Below are 22975 nucleotides of genomic sequence, written 5' to 3' on the forward strand. Positions count from 1 at the left end.
TAAAAAAAATAAAAAATGCATGGAGTTTTCTTTATATGATGGGTGTCAAGTTTGAAGAGTAAAAGCACTGTTAGAAATGTGTTGCTAGAACTTGCTTATTATAGCAAACCTTCAACAGAAAAAAGAAAACACGTAATTTTTTTGAGGAAATGTGTTTAGATGTTTGCATTTCATGTCTGTATGCATTGCACTGCACTTGTTGCAGTGGGCTCATGGTGCTCGTGGTCGCTGCAGCCTTGCAGCTCCCGCAAGGTTGTTGCTTAAGCAGGCAGCATTTGCCTTACCCTGGGGTTTCAGGCTGAGGTAGCAGCTGTGTGTGAGCAGCAGCAAGCTGCTGTGTGGTAGCACAGGTGCTCACTGCCCTTCTGCCCAGTCAGAGCTCGCTGTGTGAGGAGAAGCTGCGACAGCAGCGCTGTCCTGTGCACACAGCAAATGTGCTGCCTGCAGGAGAGCCGTGGTGCTGTGTCACTCTGCTTATCTGAATCCTCACGGGCCAGCTGTCAAACAACTCTGTCAGCCTCGTCCTAAAAACTCCACACCTGAACAGAGAAGCTTTAAGTATTTCTTTTAAGGAGCATCGCCTATGACCTTTCCTCCAATAACCAGTGAGCAGGGGCTCTTTCCATAGCAACTGCCCAGCAGTGATGCTTTACTTCTTGATATTCTGTAGCTGTTGGCTGAAATGGTATCAACCTTTCAAGCCATAAACACATCACCTTCTTTTACCAAAAAATATTGCCTTAAGAACCAGGACCTTAATATTTTGAAATGTTGTTCTATGTAGCAAGTCATTAATATATATCTAACACCATTGTATCAGAGGAGGAAATGGCAAAAATGCAATGCATATTTATTAACAACTTAATTTGTCTTTCTTTTTGTGCTCCTACATCACCCGTTTCTCAGTACTGTCAATATTTTACTTTGCCATTGTGATTGCTGTTCACTATTTACTTGCTGTATGTTGAACTTTTAATAATTTATTAGAAATTTGAAAGCTCTACAGGAATGATAAAGTGTGAAAAGATGCCTAAAATCAGTTTCAGTTTTATTCTTTTCTCTGCATTTATTGCTGTCATTGTTAGCTGACATCCTCTTAGCTTACTGCACTCTGCCCATAATCTAATCTATCATGAAGAGTCAGACAGCAGTCTATGAAGTGATTGTGAGGATCTTCAAGTGTCTTCAGTGATTTCCTGTACTTGCACTGCAAAAGGATTTTGATCTGTTGTTGATAGAATAGGCACAATAAATCCCATAGCTGCAGTTCCTAGAACACCACCTATTAAAAAGGAACAATCTGGAGGGCAAAGAACATGATAAAAATTTATCACAAATGTGACTCAGGAATAATGCAACTAGTTTTGACTGCATCACCTGGCATCACAACAGCTGTAGATTTCAACTTTGTACTGCAAGTCACATATGGCTAGCTCTCCCTTTCTGCCTGGAGAACACAGGTTTTTCTGGTTGTGATGTTCTGTGAGGCAGTGGACTCAACTCTTCTGTGATTTTTATTATTTGGTGAAAATATGTTGCACCTACAGCATTGTGCAGCTATAAAGGCATTACTTTTTAGGGTGAAATACAGTCTTATTGGCCATCTCTTGAAGGACACTGCCTGCATCTTACCTCACTATTTCATTTTTCAGAACACTCTGGACTAGAAACGTGCAAGCTGAGTTTTCCATTTTCAAATGTTTGAGTTATTAAAAAAGCAGGAGGGGATTATATGGCTAATTCTAGCTCATTCCTACCACAGCTGGCTTGCACCTTAATCAGCAATCTTCCCTCCCTACTCTCTGGTCTGGAAAGTGTGCTGTCCCTGGCACTGTGGAGGAGCTGCTGGCCAGGGGTGTGGGCAGCTGCTACCTACACTGGGGATTTTACCGGGGGTTTTGTGTTAAACTGGTGCCACTATAAACTGAGCCTGGCCACTTCCCGTGTCCAGTTGCACTTCCATCCCACTGGCAGACCCTGATCATGTTGTTTTGCCTGACATAAAGCCCTCTGGCTGCCCTAATGTGATCCATTCCCTCAGCTAATTCCCAGGTTGTATATTATGGGCCCTGTCCAACACCCGTGGAAGGCAGCACAGTGTTCAGCTGCCTCAGCAGCTGTTGGACCGGGCCCATGAAACAAGGAGGGTTTTGCTATTTTCAGGGCATTAAGAGTTTGGATTGCTTAAAAACTGTACAACATGTTTTGATCAGGATGAAAAGACAAAAGGCAGTAGAAAAAATTACCTTTGGGGTGGCATCTTCCACTTTTCAAGTGTTTTGGAGACACTTTGGAAGAAACTATATTGTTTGGTCAACATAGTCAACCAAGCCCCTGAAATTGTCAGGAGATGGATAGGCCCACGTGGGGCAGGATTCTTCACTCTTCCCATCCTCCTGTCTGTGAACAGAGAAGGCTGTTCTCCATAAACTGGGTAGGCAATATGTTTAGACAGGACATAAAGTTACCAAACTATGATGCCATTTGGCTTTTTGCCTTTTTTCTTTTATGTGTTCTCTGTATCCTTTGCACATGTATTTGTAACTCTGTAACCTGTTGTATTAGTGACTAGTTTTCCCAATACGTTTCCATAGCCTTTCCCTAGGAAAAAAGACCAAATTCCAGAACTCCAAGCCCCAGGGCCCCAATGCTATCTTGGTTCTTCCTGGGAACCAAGGCCGAGAGTGCTGAGGACACCAAAGAAAGGGCTTGACCTGAAGGAAAATTGCATCACCACTTACCCTCCTAATTGGTGCTTTTTACTAATTATGCTAACTTCCTATAACCTAGACAATGTATTCAGCATTGAGGGGGTGGACTTTTGTGGACATCTTTCCATAACTGCTCCTGAAGGCCTTCAAATAAATATCTGCTCCTATATTACCTCCTTACTAAAATTATCTCAAGTTTCATTTCCAGGTTGGGAAAAAGGCAGCAGCTATATGTTACCAGACAGCCACCAGTGAATCCTGGAGACACAGATAGATCTAGGATGGATCCCGTAGTTTTACACTTGAGAAATACAGATTTTTGGTCATTCTGGTCCAAGAACACAGGAAATTAAGGAATCAGTCCTCTAGCTGCTTTGGGGAGTTCAAAGTCCCTGGGGAGAAAGGGAGCTTCCCACAAGAAAAAAAAAGTACATCAACCTAGAGGAGCCTCAGTTTCCTCTTCCCAATGCCAAACAGAGAAGACAGTAGATCAGCTTCAAATGCTGGTACATTTCTCAGTAGCTGCTTCTGTCATGTATTCATACTGTGTTATTCTTTGTCTCTTAAAAGTAATATCTTGGTTAAGAAAGGACATTTTACTGAATGCTCATTAGCCATTCCAGTCATCATTACTAAATCCATCTCTGGGCCAGAGACTCCATTCTGACAACAGTGTGAGTCATGTTGAAATTATTTTGCAATTCTACTTTAGTTATCCATACATCATATCTTAGTTGTGACTGTCATTTGCGTGACAAATTCTCAGACAGGTTTCTGTCAATAGAGAAGTGCTTCCCACAGATCAGCATAATGTTAAGCTTCCAGTAAAACTGAGGTTGCCTTTTGGAGCCAACACACTCAGGCTCCAAAACTTAGAACCCAAAGGCATCTGTCATTGGCAAATGTGCTGCACAATGTGATATGTACTAACTTGCCTCAAATGAAATATAATTAAGGTGATTTAATAGAGACTCTATCCAATAATACTTCTTAATGGTTAACTTAAGTGAAATGAATTTCAAATTCCATTATCTGGGTACTTTTTTTCTCCTTTTTTCTTTTTTTCCTTTAGTTTTTTTTTATTTTTTTTTTTTATGAGGTTTTTTCAAAGAGCTTTGACCACCTGCATTACTATTAGTAATAGATCCAGTTTTTGGCTAGAAGAAAGATTAAAAACCACGGTAATAGTTTGAGTGGGGGAATCCACCATTGATAAAATCTCTTCAGATTTAATCTTAATTTTGAAGAAAAATGGGAATTTGTCTATCCCAAAGCAAAGAGGCAGTTTCTGAGTTGCTTTCTGGTTATAAAGATATGTGTGGAAGGGCTTTGTAGCTACTGGTTTCAGCATACACTGCAGTAGCACCTTTATCCCATTTTGGAACAAGACCAAGGGACCATAGGCCTTTGTACCAGTCTGGTTTCCCCAGAGATACCAAATCTGTATTTTGTTAGGCCAGGTCCTCAGGACAGCTGGGTGAGTGGCATGGGGGGTGTGCTGCAGCACACAGCTACTGCTTAGCTCTACCTTGCGACATCCATTGCTTGCCTCATCATTTCAAGGGCAAAATAGGATGGCAATAAATTCAGTGTAGTTACTGTTCTCCAGACTGTTAAAAGACAATGAAATCAACATGTAGATTAAGTTTATTAATTTTTTCAGAGTATACATGTACTACTGGACATTGTCCAAGGTTTCAGTTGATACCCAAGAGTTAACTATCATCAGAAAACTCAGTATACAGCATACTGTTCTTCTACAGCCTCCAAGCTAATCAGGATCAATAATTAATCATAATTCATATGTGTTTGTTTTTGCTCTGCAGGTAATACTTTAACTCCAATATGGGAAAGCAAAACAGCAAACTACGCCCTGAAGTCATGCAAGATTTGCTAGAAAGCACAGACTTTACAGAACATGAGATCCAGGAGTGGTACAAAGGCTTCTTGAGAGACTGTCCAAGTGGACATTTATCTATGGAGGAGTTTAAAAAAATATATGGAAACTTTTTTCCTTACGGGGACGCTTCTAAGTTTGCAGAGCACGTATTCCGCACTTTCGACGCCAACGGAGACGGAACAATAGATTTCAGAGAATTCATCATAGCCCTGAGTGTAACGTCGAGAGGAAAACTGGAGCAAAAGCTGAAGTGGGCATTCAGCATGTACGACCTTGATGGGAATGGCTACATCAGTAAGTCAGAGATGCTGGAAATCGTGCAGGTAGGTGCTGCCCAGAGACACCCCTCGGCTCCCTCCTTCAGAGCAAACTGAAGCCATGTTGCACTGAGACACTGAATGGAAAACTGGCAGCACTGCTTTATAATCTTGTAAACTGCTTGGATATAAAATGCTATTTCATTTGGCAAAGATTGTGTCACAATCCAAACTACAGATTAATATCAACTCCAAGTTCTTCCAGAGCAATAGGCTGCATGGATATTTCTTCCCTGGGAGCTCTGTTGGGCTCGAGCACAGCAACTAACATGCTGATAAATGTGATTAATTGAACCCTGTCAACTAATTATGATTAACTACAGTTGAACCAAATAGGTATATTAGAACAAGCAGGCAGTGTACTTTTAAGGAAGGCAGGGTCCCTCCACAATAAGAAGCTAATCTACTTTGAAATCATGTTATTATGAAGAACCAGCTCACATATTATAAAGGTATTTTGTCCACCTAATCCCAGTGAGGTCTGTATTATTAGAATCATACTAGCTGTCTTCATGCTAGTATAGATAAACCTTATCTGAGTAGATGATGATTCTATACATAGCTTCTTTGGCTGTGTTTTCTTGTGGTGCTAGTAAGAGTCCCACATCGCCGGATTTCTCCAAAATGTTTTTGCCCTTGAGGCACATCACTCTACTGAAAGATTTAAAACATTTTTATATGGCAGTGTATTTACACAGCTTGAATCTGTGTAGTGCAGCACTGTTTAAAAAAAGAAAAGAAAAAATAAAGCCTGTTATCAAGATCCTTTCCTTTCCCTGAAAGTTTTGAAGTGCTAACAATGTAGTGTTTTATTCAGACTTAGATTTGCACTGAAAACCAAGGGAAAGTAATGCACACAAATTGCAGGCTGTGATACAAGCTGCATGTGGGGACTCAGCCTAATGGGTGATGCTCCTGTCTTTCTACCATGGCCCTTCTCACTTCCTCCAGTGGCCAGTACCAGCACTTGCACTGCTTCAGCAAGACCAGATCCAAAGCTCAGCTGCAAATCTAGAGTGTGTTGTCTTTCACATAGTCTGGTTTTTGTTCCTCTGTCTGAGTTGAGGAGCAGGACCTCCCTGTCTGTGCCATGAGAAACCCCATGGAATATTTGCATTAAAAGATCCTCTGTTCCTTACAAATCTTCCTCTCCCCCAGGCAGGGTAAACAACCTGACAATTACTGTTTTTCTGGCTGTATTTCTCCTCTTGAAAAAACAAAAATAATCCCAAAAGAACTAAAGTAGTACATAGGAAACACAAGGAGCCAAAGCCAGGTGACAGCCTGTTCCTCTGGAGGAGGAGTCACCCCAGGGGCTGCATGAAATGAAAATATTGGTGGCTGGATTTTCTGTAGTGAAAACAAGGACCAGCAAAGCTGGAAGCTTTTTCCAGTTACCCCAGATCTGCTTGCCAGCAAGGCTAGAGAATTAAATTCTCTGACTCCTCTTCATATTTATGTCAGTACCAAATCATAGCATTGTCTTTTACTGCCATGATGCCATCATCAAACAAAACTGCAGTTTGGGGATCACCCTAGGGCAGCATTCTGTCAGCACACACATCCAACCCTGAGCAGCACTCTGGCTGTGCACAGCCCTCAGCCTGGCTCTCCAGCAATCCCTCTGCACTGCTTGGGAGGTTTGGCTCCCTCCTCCTTTCAGACTGAACCAGAAACTCAGCTTCATGATGCTTATAATTTCTCTTCATTTTAGGGGAACCAATTTTGAGGAACCACACAAAAAGCAATTATGGAAGTGAAGAGCCTGAAAAACAGTTATTTCTGTACCATAGACTTTCAGCAATTTTTAAACCAAGAAAGCTGCCTTTTCTGTGATGGAGCTTCCCGTAAGGCAGCTCTCACCCTTTTCTCTTCTTCCACGTTGTTTGGAGTGCATTGAGTGCCTTGGTCTCTCTGCATTGCACTGGTCACCAGGAGCTCCTCCCAGTGGGATGGGATTTGTTGTGTAGTCTCTGGAAACATGTTCAGCTGATGCCTGAAACTGAAGTAGATGAGAATATTTTCTTGCTTTGTTGAGAGGTTCCTTTGATGTAGAGTGATTAGATACAAAAAGCCAGCAGACAACTCTCACTTTCATTTAGGAAAGATGATTGTTTTTTCATATGGAATGACAGGATTCTGTATCAAGTGTCTTCCTGGGGGCCCTCAGCCATCACAATTTTTCTGAGAGTGAAAATCAGAATTCTCACATATCTCTGATATATGTCTCAAAGGAACCTTTTGCAAGTCCCTTATCTAGCATACATTTGCAAATTGATAGAGCAGGATTATGTTTTCATTGGGATTTTTGCCTGAGACAATACATCAAAATGAATGCTAAAAGAAACATCTTTAGTCTAAAAGTCTTTGTTTCACAGAAAAATACTGTCCCTGTTACTGTGGGATTACTGTATTTTAAATAGCATAGGGGCAAGGCACACTTTTCTTCTTTTTCAGTCTGCTTTTCTTGGTGCTTTGAAAGCCTTCTCTCTGCAGTGATTTTCACTGTTGTGCTGATGCTTCCTTGCATTTTCTTTCCATTGCTCTGGCTTAATCTAAGAGCACTGCAGGCAATGCAGGCATTGCATTAAGGAGCCTGAGGTAACAGTGGTAGCAGCAGCACTGGAACAGCAGAAGTGCTGGTTAAGATGTCCCACAGGAGCCCTCCTGACTGGCCAGCTGCCACAGAGATGAAAGTGAACGGTCCATAACAGCTTTCTAAGGCCTGTTTTCCTTGGAAAGGAGTGTGCTAGATGGCAAAGCACCTGCATTCCTTTAAGCACCATCATGCCCTTAACCACACAGGCACAGCCCAGTGCACTCACCATGTCCATGAGCATCCCTAGGCCAGACTCCAAAAAACCCTGCTTAGAGATCCACATGGATCTGCACAGGACTGAAGGACTTTAGTGGTGGGCTGACAGTTGTAGAGCCTCAAAAAAAGAAGGTCCATGGGATACTGCTACACTTCCCAGGCACAGCACATCTGCACACTGCTGTGGGAAGAGGCTTCATAGCCTGCCCTCTTGACAGACCTTGTCACAGTTCCTCTCAGATTCATGTCTCAGGCTTTTCAAGTCTCCCATATGTTTACCTATAATCTAAATAGCCCAGTCCATTCAAAAATAGCTGCAAACCAGTTAGAAGATCTGTTCCCTTTGCTGAAACAGGACATATTTGGCTAGTCTCTTAAAATAAGAGTTCAAATGAGAGATGGAAACCTTGTTCTGAGGATACATTTTTTCACTGTATGGACTCAAAAGGCATTTTAAGAATACTGAGCAGAGACAAGAATAACACTTTCAGTTTAATAAAAACAGAGCACACACGTTTCTCTTGCTGGGATAGCTTATTTGCAAACCAGGAAGAAACAGAAGCTGGTATGGGAAGAAGCAAAAGCTGATATGGCTCTGTAAAGACAGTGTCAAAAATCTCCATGAGATTGAGAGGAAAAACATCTTTTTCAGGCCAGTCATTCATTTCATGAGACTTCTAGCCATCAGAATTTATTTCAACAGAGTAAAAAGGATCAATTGAAAATGTGTGCTATCATTGCTGCTGCCATCACCATAATGAGTTTTTTGACAGTTTGCCAAGTCCACCAGGAAAATGCAGCCCTCACCAAAGGTTCTGGTTTGAGTGCAGCAGTGGCAGCCAGGAGCTGGGAGAAAAACCTGTGAGAATAGGCAAAGGGATGAGATTTGCTCTAAAATCACCCATTGCTGCTCATCCACATGGAGTTGGAAAATCAAAGGAGACAGTTCAGCAGGGCAGCAGATGAATCTGGAGCCTGTGCTTGCTCCAGTGACGTACACAGGGCTCTGGAGGCACAACTTCCTGCTGTCATTCCAGGGTGCCAGGGAGCTCTGAGGAGCACTCCTGATAGAAGTTCACCTATTAAAGCTGCCATGACTCAGGAGACTGCTGACAGGTATCAACTTCCAGTGCTGAATGCCCCTGGTGGTTTTCAGCCCGGGTTCTGGGAGGCAGAGGAGTCGCACTCCATGGGGAGTGGAACCCCTGCAGCCTTTCAGTCCCAGGTCTTAACCCAGGGTTAGTACAGCCCAGCTCTATGTAATCATCCCAGGAAACCAAATTCCTTTCAGAGCTTGCTCTTTCAAACATACAATAAAGAGTTTTGTGTAGCTGCACTGAATTAGTATGGGGCAAGTCTCAAGATTCTTAATCAGCTTTAGCTGGCTTTTACTTTGGGAAACTTCCCAATGAACTTCTGAGTAAGGACATAAGAATTTGTCCAGAGTAACCATTTTCAGCATGAAAGGAACGTTTACTATGTTATTCCCATCTGGCTTTCCTAGAATATCTCATCTGTTATTCCCTTCACACGCCTCTGTGAAAAGGACCCTGTAGGATGAAGTCATCCTGAAGTGCTTTTTTTGTCCTAAAAATCTGCATATTCTTACTATGGTTACTTTGATCAGGGTAAACATGCCCCCCACTCCCAGTCTGGGGCATTCCTCCCACACTTTCAATGCAGATTCTCTGCTTCGCCGTCCTCTCACCCAGAGAGAGGGAGTGACCCCTCCACCTCTCTTCCTACCCCAGACAAAAGCCAGACAGCTTCAAATGCTTAAACACTGGCAGATTTATAAGCCTCATCTCTGCTGTGACCCTTGCAAGCCTTGCATGCTGATGAGGATCATCAAGGTCTAAATACTTACTGTCCACCCTCTCCATTTTCTTCCTTCCCTATTGCCTCCTTCCCCCAGCTCCTTCCTCCCTGTGTTTACACACTTGCATGTTCATCCTTTCTTCTGTGCTCCTGGTATCAGAGTATCATGGTTGTGTGGACAGCATCCCTGCCTCTACTGAGGCTCTGCCCACTACTCTGGAACACTGATTCTCCTGGGAGATGTGAAGGGTGAGCTGTTGGCAGAGAAGAAGCCACCAAGATGGCCAAGGAAGCGGATGCTCCCTAGTCTGAGTGTAAAATGTCTGTGCTGCTTTAGTGGCATCATCCATCTGTGCTCTTACGTTCCTGGAGCCAGTCCTTGGGGATCCTGAGCCAGATGATCTGAGCTGCTAGGCAGAGTGCCTTCATGAAGGGAAAGAGGGGAGAGGGATAACCCAATGAGAAATCTTGGCTTGCACCAAGGACCCCCCTTCCCAAAGCAGGAGGAAAGGAAGAAGAAATAACTAAAGCAGTGAGGTGACAGCAGGTGACGGCCAATGAGTTGCAGCAGGCAGCGGAAGGGGCCAGTTGGACCAGGACAGTGCTGCCTTGGGCTGGGATGTGCTGCCCCTCCACATGGCTGGGAGGAGCCCCATGGCCACCACCCTGCAGCCCCCTGAGTGCTGCTGCTCCCCAAGGTGTGGCAGTGCAGAGACACCTAACACAAAGCCCCGGTGTGTCCTGGTGCTGCATGCTCCTGTGTGCCACAAAGTTTGGATAACCAGTGCAAAGACAGATCCTCATCCTTGTTTTCAAATTAACATTGCCCCTCCTTCAGGGGCAGCTAGTACCAAAGGTGACTTTGTCTGTGCAGAGAATAGCTATGGGTGGTAGTGGTGCTCTGGAGGACCAGAACATCTGGTCTCTGTGGAGCAAATTGTGAAAGGGATTTTGAGCTGTGCACACACACCAACCCCCAGTGAAAAGACCACCTCCTTGATGGTCCAATCTTTGTTATCTGTGAAATGCAGCAAATGCAAGAATGAGTCACTGCTCTCCCCATGGACAGGATGCTGACAGAGAGGGAGGGATGGAAAGGAGATGGGGAAGAAGCAAAGGCAGGGTGAGAAGACAGGTGTGGTGAGGATGAAGCCTGTGTGGCCAAAGCATGGAGATTCATCACAGCACGGGACAAGACTGTGATCTGGCTGTTCCTCCAACCTCTGGGAGATGCCCTTGCCTTTTGTGTTGTAAAAATGATAAATTTGTCCAAAGACTGTTTTAATAAGGAAAAATGTAGCCTTAGTCCAAACCCAGATGGTGTTTGGCTATGACTAAAGAAACACAGTATTTCATAAAAGAGTGTCCCACTGAAGAGGGAAGCTGCATGCACTGGTGCCACCCAACACCCTTCAGCATCCAAAGAGCAGGTCTTGCTGGTGCTCTGAGGATATTTTCTGCCTGTTTCTGTCACAAGAAGATCATCGTACTCTTGCATCAAGATAATGTGCTTCTTACCAGCTCTCTGCTCCTGTCTATTGCACAGGCAATCTATAAGATGGTTTCTTCTGTAATGAAGATGCCAGAAGATGAGTCAACACCAGAGAAGAGGACTGAGAAGATCTTCCGCCAGATGGACACCAACCGCGATGGTAGGCACCGTCCGGGAGGGGTGGCTGGGGTGTCCTGACACACGGGACCGTCTGCAGGTCCAACAGGGTGAGGGCAGGCACGACTTCACCCTGCAGGGTTGCCTTCCCAGGGATTTTCCTGGCTTCCCCAGCATCCTTCCATCATGCTTGTCCAGAGGCTTGGCAGGTGCGCTGCACCCCACCAGACGTGCTGAGTAAACATGTTTCTTTTCTAGGAAAGCTCTCTCTGGAAGAGTTCATCCGAGGCGCCAAGAGTGATCCGTCCATAGTCCGTCTCCTGCAGTGTGATCCCAGCAGTGCCGGCCAGTTCTGAACCTGTCCTTTGGATGAATTATGTATCTGCTTTTTTTTTATTTTTTTTTTTTTTGCCAAACAACATTCATGGTAGTGTTGCCTCTGTATGGCCAATTATGCCTTCATTTGTGGCATCTTATAGCTTATTTTGTTGTGGATTAATTATAAGAATGCTGAATTGCTCTTAACAATTTGTCCAGAGCACGGGCAGTACTGTTTTAAACAGATATTGTGGTGTTAGCATTGTTTTTAAAATTTCATTTTGTTTGTTTGTTTGTTTGTTTGTATCTGTTTTGGAAAGTACGTGTTGAGGAGGAGTAAACCAACAACAAACCCCTTGGCAGCAAGACTCACTGACAGATTTTAGATTGCTGCTTTAGTTGTTAGGTATTCACCTGCAGGACCTGAATGTGTAGTAAGGCTGAACCAAAGGGGTTGTGATGGGTGGGGTAGGATTCCCCTGGAACCTCCTCTCCTGTCCAGGAGGCACCAGTTAAGATCAAAGACAGGACTGGGAAGAAGTATGAAAGTGCAAAACGTGTGTGGGGTGTATTATCCACTCCTATGCCTTGTTGCTTCAATGCTGTGAACACTTTCCGGGTTGTGAAGGAGAAGGGACAAAATGAAAGTTGACATTTTTTTACTAGGTTTACAGTGGTTGATGTCATATGGCTTTATCTGAAAATTCAGCAATTTGCAATCCTGATCTCCAAATCCACAACTGACAATACCTCTTGCCGTTTGGGATCAGCAAAAGCAGACACAGATATGAAAAGCTGGGTCTTGACAATGAATTTAAGGGAGATACATGTTGAATGTGAAATTTTCAGGTTAGTAATAAAGCAGTTGCTACTAGGGAGAGTGGACATTCACGTGAGGAGCTCACGGACACCTGCAAGCAGCTCCAGCTAAGGCACATCTGAGCATAGCAGGAAGTTTTGGGGGTGTTTTTGTCTCTCTCCTTGTAGCTAACTGAGTTTCTGGGCCTGCTCTTAGGGGAAGGCTGTCATCAAAACTTGTTTTAAACATAAAATTGTAGCATTTATATTTCATTTATTTTAGTAAAGTTCAAAAAATCTGTACTGAAATAAGGAAATGGTACGCTTTATGATATATTTATATATATAAAAATTAAAACAAAAAAAGATCAGCTCTTGAGAGAAATGTTGAATGTTTATCTTTCCGCCTAGGTGCAGGAGTTCTGAAAATTTGCTGCTGCAAAATTTTACCCTTTGGTCGAAGTTGCTGTATGCAAAGCTAGTACACGTGGGATTTCTTAGGGACTTTACAAGTAATGTTGCAAAAGAAAAGCTGGAAAAGCTTTAGCAACAGGAGGCATTATGCTGACTAAATTGGCATTAATCAGTCATTAGCTAAGTCTGCTTTGTGATTCTGTTGGAGAGCTACCCATGCAGGCAGTGCACGGTGTTGGGAATTCATGAGCTCGTTAGAGTAACCTTTGTCTGACAGGCAAAGTTGGCATTTTGTCAAGTGACCTTGTCGATGCTAATCCCCAGTAGCCTTAATTTAAAATAAACCAAGTAAAAGAAGTCTGCTCTGCAGATGATGATTAGCTAAGTACTAATTAGAAGTCATGAATAAGTAGTTGAGCATAAATAATCTTCTGTGGAACACTAGCTAGCATGTACAATAACTGACAGAAGCAATCTTATTTTTCCATACCATTTGCTTTGCCAGGTGTGAAGGGCAAAGCATGTTAAGAGAAAATAAAAGTAAATTGAAAATAACATTGTTAATCAGTTGTACTAAAATTTTTATGAGTGGCTAATGACACTCAATAAATGTCTTCAAGTACACATCTTTGTCTCAAACAATCATAAAAATCCAGTTGATTATATATTTCCAATACATTCATCAAAATACTGAGCCGAGATGAGCGTGGGAAAATAAAAAAGCAAAGGGGGCCCAACCACAGACACGAACAGATTTTAATACCCAGCACTTTCAGGTGTTATGAGCAACACTGGCAAGTTTTGCACCAATTCTTCTGGTTGATGAAAATGTTCTCTTATCTCCTTCTCCCAAAACTTAATTAGACACCATGTGCACAAATCTAACCCTTTGAAGGACAGTCTGTGCCTACCTTCTTCAAGGCAATTTTCTGCTTTACCTGGAGAGGTTCTGGCCCTCTCTCCCATATCCATCACCCTGTGGATTTTGAAAGTCATGTACCTTAGGGTTGTTTTTCAGCAGAAGAAGCCTGGCCAGACTGCTGAAGGAAGGTCAGTGGGTGTGCAGTGACCAACACCCTGCTCTGCCAGCTGGGAATGAGCAGTGCCGCCGTTCCATCACCACCCCTGTGCCAGCAGGACAAGGTGACACCAGAGGATCCCTGCTGAGCTTCCAAGCTCCTGGCTCAGTGCAGGCACCCACGTCCAAAGCAGCCCAGACCTATGGAAGCTGGCATTTACTGAAGGTGAACTCAGGTACCTTCTACAGTTCCATCTTCTTAATGCTGTGACAGCAGTTGCATGTGACCGAAGCTTTTAAAATGTTGCCTTTTATTTAAGTGACTGCATACCACCTCCTTTTCATTGTACAAGACACTTCTGGCTCAGAACCTAATCTCTCAGTTTGTTTTTGCTCAGTAGTTTTGGGGTGTTGAGGCCAGGCTCACCTCCTGTGTTACTCCCGTACAACACATGTTTGAAAGCACAACGTGTGCTGTGACCCCAGGCCAGCAGACATGTAATGCTTCCCACAGTTCACAAAATTTGGAATAGTGAGAATTAGCTTACAGCTGCAGAGGGCATAGCTGCAGAAAAGGCTATTGTATAAACATTTACAGAGTGAGCTAAGGTTATTCTTTTACCTGACTACCACTAATGATTTGTATTATTTTAAATTATTAACAATCCCTTTCTTTCTCTGCCTCTGCATGTACTTAAAGAGTGATTTGTAGCTGAAGTTGTGATGGGAACATCTGCAGACCTCAAATCAGCAGGACAGCAGTGGTGTGCTGTGCCTCAGATTGAAATTTTCTGCTTTGCTGTCATATGCATTTGTAATCATAACTGCCTTCATAAAGCTTTTGAAGGCAAAGCGGTGTATCCTGTATAAAATAGCACAGTAAGTCAGACTTTTGAGTGATTCATTAGCAATAACTCCACACAGGAAGGATGGCAGACAGCACATACTATTTCATATCACTTTTCAATTTTGTAGATGCATTCTCTAGTTTTATTTGCATGTGCAAGAGGCAGTCTTCACTATGAGTTGTCCAAAGGAATTAATGAGTTCATTTCACAATCTGTAAATTGAAGTAATGGAAAATGCAAGTCCCATTTGTCTGGTGTTCCCAGTCAGTTTGTCCAACTCTGGGCCAGAAGATGTGAAATGGGGACTATGACTTGTGAGTTTTGCAGTAGCCTCTCTTTGTTTCAGGATGCATTGGGAAGGGAAAGGGGAAGACAGCCATTTTAAAACCAGCATATATGTTCTTGTGAGCACTTAAAGTTTGAGAGGGACTGAAGAAATATTTATGTTTCAACATTATTTGAAGCCCTGTCAGTTCACAGTTCAATGATCTTCCTGGGGTATCCAGAGCTATGCTGTTCCCTTGCAGTTCTTAGGAGCTTTTAAGATTTTTATCTTCTTCCTGGGGCATTCTGTCCTTTGTTGCTCTGTGTTATAAGGCATGACCTCCACATTTTCTGCTGCTTAAAACAGTAAGCCAGAAGTGTGTAAATTTCGTAGCTGGATAAAGTCTGTGTGCAGAAATACTGCACACCAGCACAGGAAGTAATCACACATGACCAAGTCCCCGTGGTTTGAACGCTGCCCTGGGGGATGAGCCCCAGGACTTCTCTCTTCACTGATGGCAAAAGTGCAATAATGCGGCTTAGCTTGATTTTCTTTCGCTGCAGATCAGGTTAAGTCGCATTACCTTGCATTTGCTGTGGGCAGAACCTTGTCTCAGCTGACTCATGGAAACTTGGTGAACTGTGGTAACTTGATGTTGAGCCCTAATCTGCAGACTAAGCTAAGGTGAGAAGATGGCCTTGGCCATACATCTCAGTACATGTGAACCAGAGAACACGGTGGCAAGTGGCAGGTCCCTGGGACATGTGGCAGTGAGAAGGGAGTCTCCAGCCTCAGAACAAATGCCCTAAGCTGAGCTGCCTCCTTCTTTTAAAACTCTCTCCTTTTTTAGCACTGCTGGTGTAAAATGCAACATGATAGCAATATAGTAGGTCAGGATCAAGGAGGTATCCTTCAAGAGTTTCATTTTGCAAGTTTAGCCTACAAGTGCCAAGTGGAACAATCAGACAAGTCTGATTGTTGGCTGGACAAGTCTTCCTGTACACCAGCACCTCCTTTTGTCTTTCTCATGGTGCTCCCTCGGTTTCCTGGCATGGCAGTCCTGGGCTCAGCAGTTAGGTGTCGGGTACCTGGTGCAAAAACAGTGGAGAAGAACATTTCACCTGCCCTTTGCAGAAGTATTTAGATGCATTATTTGCTCTGTGTGTTACTAAGCAGGATCTCATGTAGGAGTCTTAAAGTGGGGAAACTTGGTTTTCTTGGTATCACAGGCAGAACTTGTGCTTAGAAATGCAGAGAAACTTGGCAAGTGCCAGAGAGCTGAGCAGTGCTCAGAGCTGCATGCAGTTTGCCACCGATTGTGCAGTAGGCAGATAAGTTAAACAGCAGTGATACATCAGACACGTGGTATGATGTGTTTCGAGATAGGGCTTGACTAGAAATGGCACCTTCTATGTGAGCAGCTCAGTCTGCTGCATATCCTGTCAGAGGCGCTGACAAAATACTCTCTAAAATTAAGCAGCAGAGCTGCTCACCATACCCTGGCAGGCATTGAACAAACAGCTCCCAGGATGAACATAAGGTTTTCCCTAAGTGCAGCTGAGGACAAAACATTGCCTGTAGGAGTTCATTCCCGGTCATGGTAGAAAAGAAGAAGGGAAAGCTCCGTCGACTCTCAAAGCCCAGGTGTCATTTTGCAGGCTAGGGATGGTGGAATGAACATCTGTGTTTTAAGCACGTAGAAACGACAGCAGGGATTGTAAACTGGCATGAAAATCAGTGACATTAGAAACCAGGACACTGTTGAGGGACTGCAGAAGCCATTAGGTGCTTCTGGCCTACAGAGCAGTAGAACTCTCAGTTGGATGTGCAGTCAATCTCCTTGCCCCTTGCAGAAACTATCCCTGTCTACTATGGGTATCTAAACAGCATCCCTTATTCCATCCTGGCTTTTGCTGCTGTTGTTTCCAAATTATCCATACTGAGAAGTTGTTTCCAGGGTGAGGATTTTCACAGGATAAGGCATAAAGCTTTCCAGAGGTACTGTCCATATCTTAACAAGCTGGAAGGGCCAGATGCAAGAGGCTTCTCATCATTTCCCACAGGTTGTATTATTTTAATGTGTATCTGGGATTAAGCTATAACTTGTAAAATGCTGACTAATAAGCAAAGCAAAAAAAGAGCCTGAGTTGTAGTCAACAATGTGGAAAGACTAGAAAAATTAAAAACTGTAAAGATATCCCTGCCTGTAGCCCAGGGTCTGAATTTGCACAGTGAAACCCTCTTAGCAGTAACCAGCACAGAACAGCTCCTCTACTCCAGCCCAGTCAATAGTACCTCCTGGGCTGCTTCAGCCCTGTGTGCTGAGGCTGGAGACTCTGGTTCCTGTCACAGATATGGTCATCTGAGATGATTAGGCAGGCTGAGGGCTTCCTAGATCTCGAGGCACACAGCAGCCACCCACCCTCTGCATAGTATCCACTTACTGTGCACCTGAGATATTTTAGATCTTCCCTTCTTGCCCTGACATTATACCAAAGATGTTCTCACCTTCCCAGGGCATGTGCTCAGGGTGTCCAGCTCTCTAAGTCTTTGCAGGCACCTCCCAGTTGCCATCCCCAGCCTCTGTGTGAACAAACAACAAACACCAGCCCTTGACCTGTGGAGGAGCCAAGCTTGATGCACTTAAGTGGAACAGCTTCTGATTTGGTTTCCCATCTTTGGTCCACCTGTGTGTACCACACTATTTATTTCCTGTTATTAAGCACTGGCAGTATTAAACATTTTAAGAGCTCCCAGAACCTCTGAAACAACACGGTTTTCATTATTGTGTATGCGTTTGTCGAGGCACTTCAGACTGAACCTGCCTGGTGCTCGCTCTCCGCTGCCCTGGTTTACTCCACACAAGGGGCTGGATCCTTCCTGGCTGGAGCAGCACCTCCCTACTCATCCCCCTGCAGCATGCAGTGCCCCAGTCCTGCAGGAGCACCCAGATGATGTGGACCAAGAGATAATTTTGGCATAGTTATATCAGGCGGAAACTCTTCCTGCTCTCTGTCAAGTGTTGGGGGTGTGACCTCTGGTTTTCTCCTCCCTGGGGACAGGGGTTTCAGGGGTTTCAGTGTTCAGGGTTGGCCTCATGTTTCCCCACCAAATGGAATGACAGGAGGATGGTGATTAGTAAACCCACCTGAGAAAATCCTCATAGAGTCTAAACTTAATTTGTGCTGTTCATTGGCTGCACTCAGCGGGAAGATTAATGGGTCCAGTGTGGTGGTTTGGGGGAGAATTTGCAGTTCTTTGCTACCAGAACCTTTTTATTTCCTGTCATTATTCCCATTTCCAGGGCAACCAAATAGCTTTTTATTAGTATCTGGAAGAAAGAGGAAAATCAAATCCAGGGTTTCAATCCAATAAGGATCTAAGGAAGCTTAGTAAAGACATCATGCTCAATGTTAGTCATATAAACGTTCCATAAAATCATGTTTCATTGGTATTTTGTGTTTAATTTTCTTATTCATGTTTTAGGCACGTTTGTGATTTATTTCATTATTTTGGATCCTCTTAGATTCAGCCCTGCTGGTCCTTCAGCTCTTATGCAGAAGTCCCAATGGTCCCAAGAGCAGAACTGACTGAGCAATTACTAGCAAAGTAGGCACACCGTGCCTGATAAAAATGAAGAGCTTAATTAACTTTGGGATCTTTTTTGTATGCACACTTGATTCAAGGAGACAAATTGAGCTGCATTTCAGTATGTTTATCTCTTCCATTTGCTCACTTCAATACCACCTAAGCAGTCTTGTAGTTAATATTTGTATATTCAGCATTATTTTGCTCTTGAAACTGAAGTGACCAGTATTGTCTTCCTCTTACAGGAGTACTTAATTCCTTTTATTTTTAAATATTGCTGAGTGATGTGATGGATGCAAAAGTAGTTACACATTTGTGTGCTGGCTTTGGCTGTGATAGAGTTAAGTTTCCTCACAGTAGCTAGAATGAGGGTCAGTTTTGGATTTGTGCTGGAAACAGTGTTGATAACAGAGGGATGTTTTCATTATTGCTGAGCAGTGCTCACATGGTGTAGAGGACTTTTCTGCTTCCCACCCCACCCCATCAGCAAGGGAGATTGCACAAGGAGCTGGGAGGAGACACAGCTGACCCCAGGGACACTCCAGACCATGGTGTTATGCTCAGTATATAAAGAGGTTGGGGAAAGAAGGAGGAAGAGGGTGACAAGTGCAGAGTGGTATCATTTGTCTTCCCAAGTCACCATTACCTGTGATGGAGCCCTGTTTTTCTGGGGATGGCTGAACACCTGCTTGCCCATGGGAATTGGAGAATGAATGCTTTGCTTTGCTTGTGCATGGGGCTTTTGCGTTCCCTACTAAACTGTCTTTATCTCAACCCATGTCTTTTCTCACTTTAACCCTTCCAATTCTCTTCTCCATCCCACTAGAAGGGAGTGAATGAGTGGCTTTGTGGGACTTAGTTGCTGGCTGGGATTAAATCACAGCAATTTGTTTCAATTTGGGCAGATATTTTTGATGCTGTAGGAACTAATAAATTGAGATAAAACATGGCCAAGAGCTGAATGGATCAAAGTGTCCAGTTCCTATTTAAGTCCATGACCATTCCACAGGGAGAGCTTTTGCTGTTCCCTCAGGCTGTTGCCTCATTGCAGCATAGAGTAGACAAAACAAATGGAACTTTTAATGATCTACCACGAGCAACTGCAGCAGCATGGAGTTCAGTATATCCTGTGTCTTGGCAAAATCAGATACCTCTCTAGATGAATGCTTTGTAAGCAAACCTACATATCCTAAGGAAGATTTTTACTATTCAGAAAGGAGAGGGACGACTATGAATTAAATTAATTTGGTCCGCATATTTTTCTTATGGCTGGCTAGAATTGCAAGTGTCCTGTGTGTTGTTGCCTATAGCTGTTGTGATGTGTTAATTTACCCCCCTGATTCTGTTGTAAGCTCATCTGGTGGTATCCTGAGTCTCCAGCTGGTTCTCCGCCAGACAAAGCCCATGAGAAGGACATGTAGAGGTCAGCAGCTCTCAGGCACACCAGGGGCAGCTTCCGGGGATGTGGCCCTGTGCTGTTCCATGCTTTGGGAGTCTGTACCTACAGAGCAACATGTTAAACCTACCTGATAAAATCAAAGTAGATGATTGGGCCACTGAAGGAGACGGAGAATTTGGCAGAGGGTTGTGTATTACGTTTTGTGCCCCCCAGCAGGTGCATGGTTCCCCCAGCTATTAACTTCCAATTAGGACCTTTCCTGAGCTCTTAGTGTTAGAATAGTTTTCTTATGCTGATAATGTATTTGTGTTATGCAACGTACTCAGAAAACAGAAGATTATCTCTCTATGACTGTCCTCTCCTCTCGAGAAGCTGTTCTCCTCTGTACATATGATATGCAGAATGTATGAGAGTCTTACCAGCGTTGGTTTGCATTTTTAAGACTGTACTAAATAATGTGTGATACTATTGTGTTTTTGTAGTGGCATCTTTGATGTAAGATGTAAAAACTATTTAATTTTTTTGTTGTTGTTGTTATTGTTCAGCTTTTAGAGCTAGCACCAAGGACTGCATGTTCACTAGAATCAGCCTTTTTCAGGGGCTGTCATAGCTGCACGCAGGCACCGGTGTTTCACCCGGCACGTAGCACCTGCGTTCTTCTTTTAATAGGGGTCAGTTTTGAGTGGAAACTAATTCTTCCTGAAAAGTCTAGTTTTGTCTTTCCCTCTCTCAGATTGAAGCTTCCCCCTCCCATGCTGTGTGCCAGCCCTGGCCCCAGGAGAAGACCTGGGAGGAATGTCTCCTGACCCGGGGCACCCCGCTGGCATCAGGCTCCCTCACCCCATAGCTCACCCAATGCATGCTCCTTGGAATTTGGTTTTCCTTGGAACAGCTGGCTGTGCTAGCACAAAAACAGTGGGCTCACATTGCAAGAAAACTTGTGCAAATGACTTTAAAATTAATTGACTTTAAAACTGAGGGAATTAAGGAAGAGCCTGAGCAGCAATTTTAGGGTCAGAATCTGTCTGGGGTGCTTAATATAGCAAGAACATGGGTCAGTCCCTAAAAGACAGGACCATTTGAATGGCTTAGGTCTACATTTCTTGTCAGGTTTGGAGATTGAAGTGGGGCTCAGATCCAGCCTTTCAGCCAGGGTTAACTTACTAGATAGACTGAGTCTGAGCTCCTACTCCAGATTGTGTTGTGGGCCAAAAGACAAGACATGCTGCAGCTTAGGAGTTATTTTAATTTCAGGGTTCTTTTTTTTCTTTTTAATGGAGAAAGAAGTTCAAACTGCACCTGGCAAAATGACTGACTTCAAAAGCATGTTTTTCCTCATTATATAGACACTCACAAAACAGCATTGTGTGGCTAAAAAGGCACATTTGTGACAGTTTCTTTCCGAGTGCCAAAATATATAAGCAGTATTGTTTGAAGGGAAATAAAAATTTTTTTACTGTATTGTTATTATTGTTGAACAAATATATTGTTTTTAAATGTTAGATTTTGAAGACTTTTGTATTGTAAATTGTTTTGTGACACGGTGCTTTTTCATACTGGAATTACTGATTGCACCTAAATATGAATTATTGCTTTCTTATATAAATATGTGACCTTGAACAATCTTGATGAAAACCAATGTGTGGTGGATACCAACAGTTCAAAAAGATTCACCTACTGAAATCCCCTGAATGTTCTTTCCTACTAATAAACATTCTGCTGCAGCTAGCCATGGTCTGTGTGCTTTACTCTCTTCACGGTGGAGCCTTAAAGCCCCATGGTCTGGGGAGAAAACCCCAGAGAAGCCTTTGCCTGCTGCCTTCACAGCTCCTGTCCCACTCACTGCTGTGGGCACAGGCAGCAGCCAGGAAAGCCAGCGTGGAGGGCTCAGCCAGGGCTTGTGCACGGGTGCTGGGTGCTCCACTGCTAACACAGTTTTACTCCAGCAGCTAAAGGCAGCAGCTGGGCAAGGAGTAGGATATCAGGGTTATAAAAGCAAAAGGACAGCACAAGGCTGAGAGCCCTGGTCCTCTGAAGCTGGAAAGAACAGCTTAGCTGATTGACAGCAACTTTCCCTGCTATAGATAAATCCCTTTCGAGGTTTAGGGGACCTTTTTACCCCCTAATGACTAGCACACCATCAAGGGAGGAGGACGTGGCAAGGGAGCATGGGCTGGCCGTGGTTAGTTGCCCCGAGATGTGGATGATGAGGGGGCAGTAGAGTTTGTCACAGCAGGGACTCCTGCCAACCTCAGATGTGCTCTGGAGGGGGCTCGCTGATGCTTCTGTGCATGCTCCTTAAACTCCTCAAATTTTTACCTAGGTTACATTTGGAGCTGGGATTAGCTGAATGCAAAAAGTAGTTTAAAGCCTACTGGAAGGTAACAGAAACCAGTACCTATTTCCTTTTGAGATTAAAAAAAAAAAAAAAAAAAAAGCCTATTTGTGGAACTGCACATTAATATGAGCTTGAGACAGTCTGGAGCCAGAATGAATTATCAGTTACCATATTCAGTTATCTCCTGTGCTCAGTGCAAACAGGCTTTATTACACAAGCTTCCAGTGTGCCAGACTCCCTGTGATGTGCATTCTCCTCACCCTCCCCTTAGGGCCATCATACGATTTAGCATAAAAAGACCGGGTGTAAGGAGGTGTTTATTTGTACAGGGATACTAAAATCTCCACTTACCACCTTTGCCGTCCCTCCCTCGCAGCATCTCAGCATCTCGCTGTGCAAAGGCGTCTGCCCCAGGCATGGGAGCACGTGTTGCAATCCTGGAGTGGACCTCCCACCACCTCAGGGAGGAGGGAAGTTGTGATCCTGTGGCTCATGGCCCCATCTGGGAAGCAGCATGCTCCAGAATCTCTCGCTGTTCTGGTGCAGCACAAATTGAGCCAAGAGATTGGGAAGGTGCCGAAAACCACAGCTTTGCTCCTCCACTGAGTCCCCTGACGTTTCGGTCAGGAGCTAGAGGTGGAGTGTTTTGCTCCCTGCTCCTAAGAGGGGGTCAGTTCATCTTAAAGACCTTTAATTAAGGTGACTCGAGTCACCTTGCTAAAGCCTGGCTCAGTTATGCCAGACACAGTCCAACCCTTGAGCACGCAGCGGGTGCGGTGGTTCTCATCAGCCAGCACACTTCTTCTCACCCCTCCATGG

General features: G+C 43.9%; 1 protein-coding gene across 3 annotated transcripts in view; it reads left to right on the plus strand.

Moving 5' to 3' along the window:
- The window catches only part of NCALD (neurocalcin delta), a 58059-nt gene extending 36513 nt beyond the window's left edge, over nt 1-21546 (plus strand). For 2 of the 3 annotated variants that reach the window (XM_086881386.1, XM_086881396.1), the window contains exons 2-4: nt 4538-4934; nt 11108-11213; nt 11429-13324. In XM_086881386.1, coding sequence (XP_086737512.1) covers nt 4557-4934; nt 11108-11213; nt 11429-11526 — 582 coding nt within the window. In that variant the 5' untranslated portion in view covers nt 4538-4556 and the 3' untranslated portion in view covers nt 11527-13324. Of the gene's footprint in view, nt 1-4537; nt 4935-11107; nt 11214-11428 lie in introns of all 3 variants that reach the window. The other variant, XM_023920694.2, reaches the window with a different exon arrangement.
- Nucleotides 21547-22975: the final 1429 nt, after the last annotated feature.

This window comes from Cyanistes caeruleus, chromosome 1, assembly GCF_971803275.1.
Source record: "Cyanistes caeruleus chromosome 1, bCyaCae1.hap1.1, whole genome shotgun sequence".
Taxonomy (NCBI): domain Eukaryota; kingdom Metazoa; phylum Chordata; class Aves; order Passeriformes; family Paridae; genus Cyanistes; species Cyanistes caeruleus.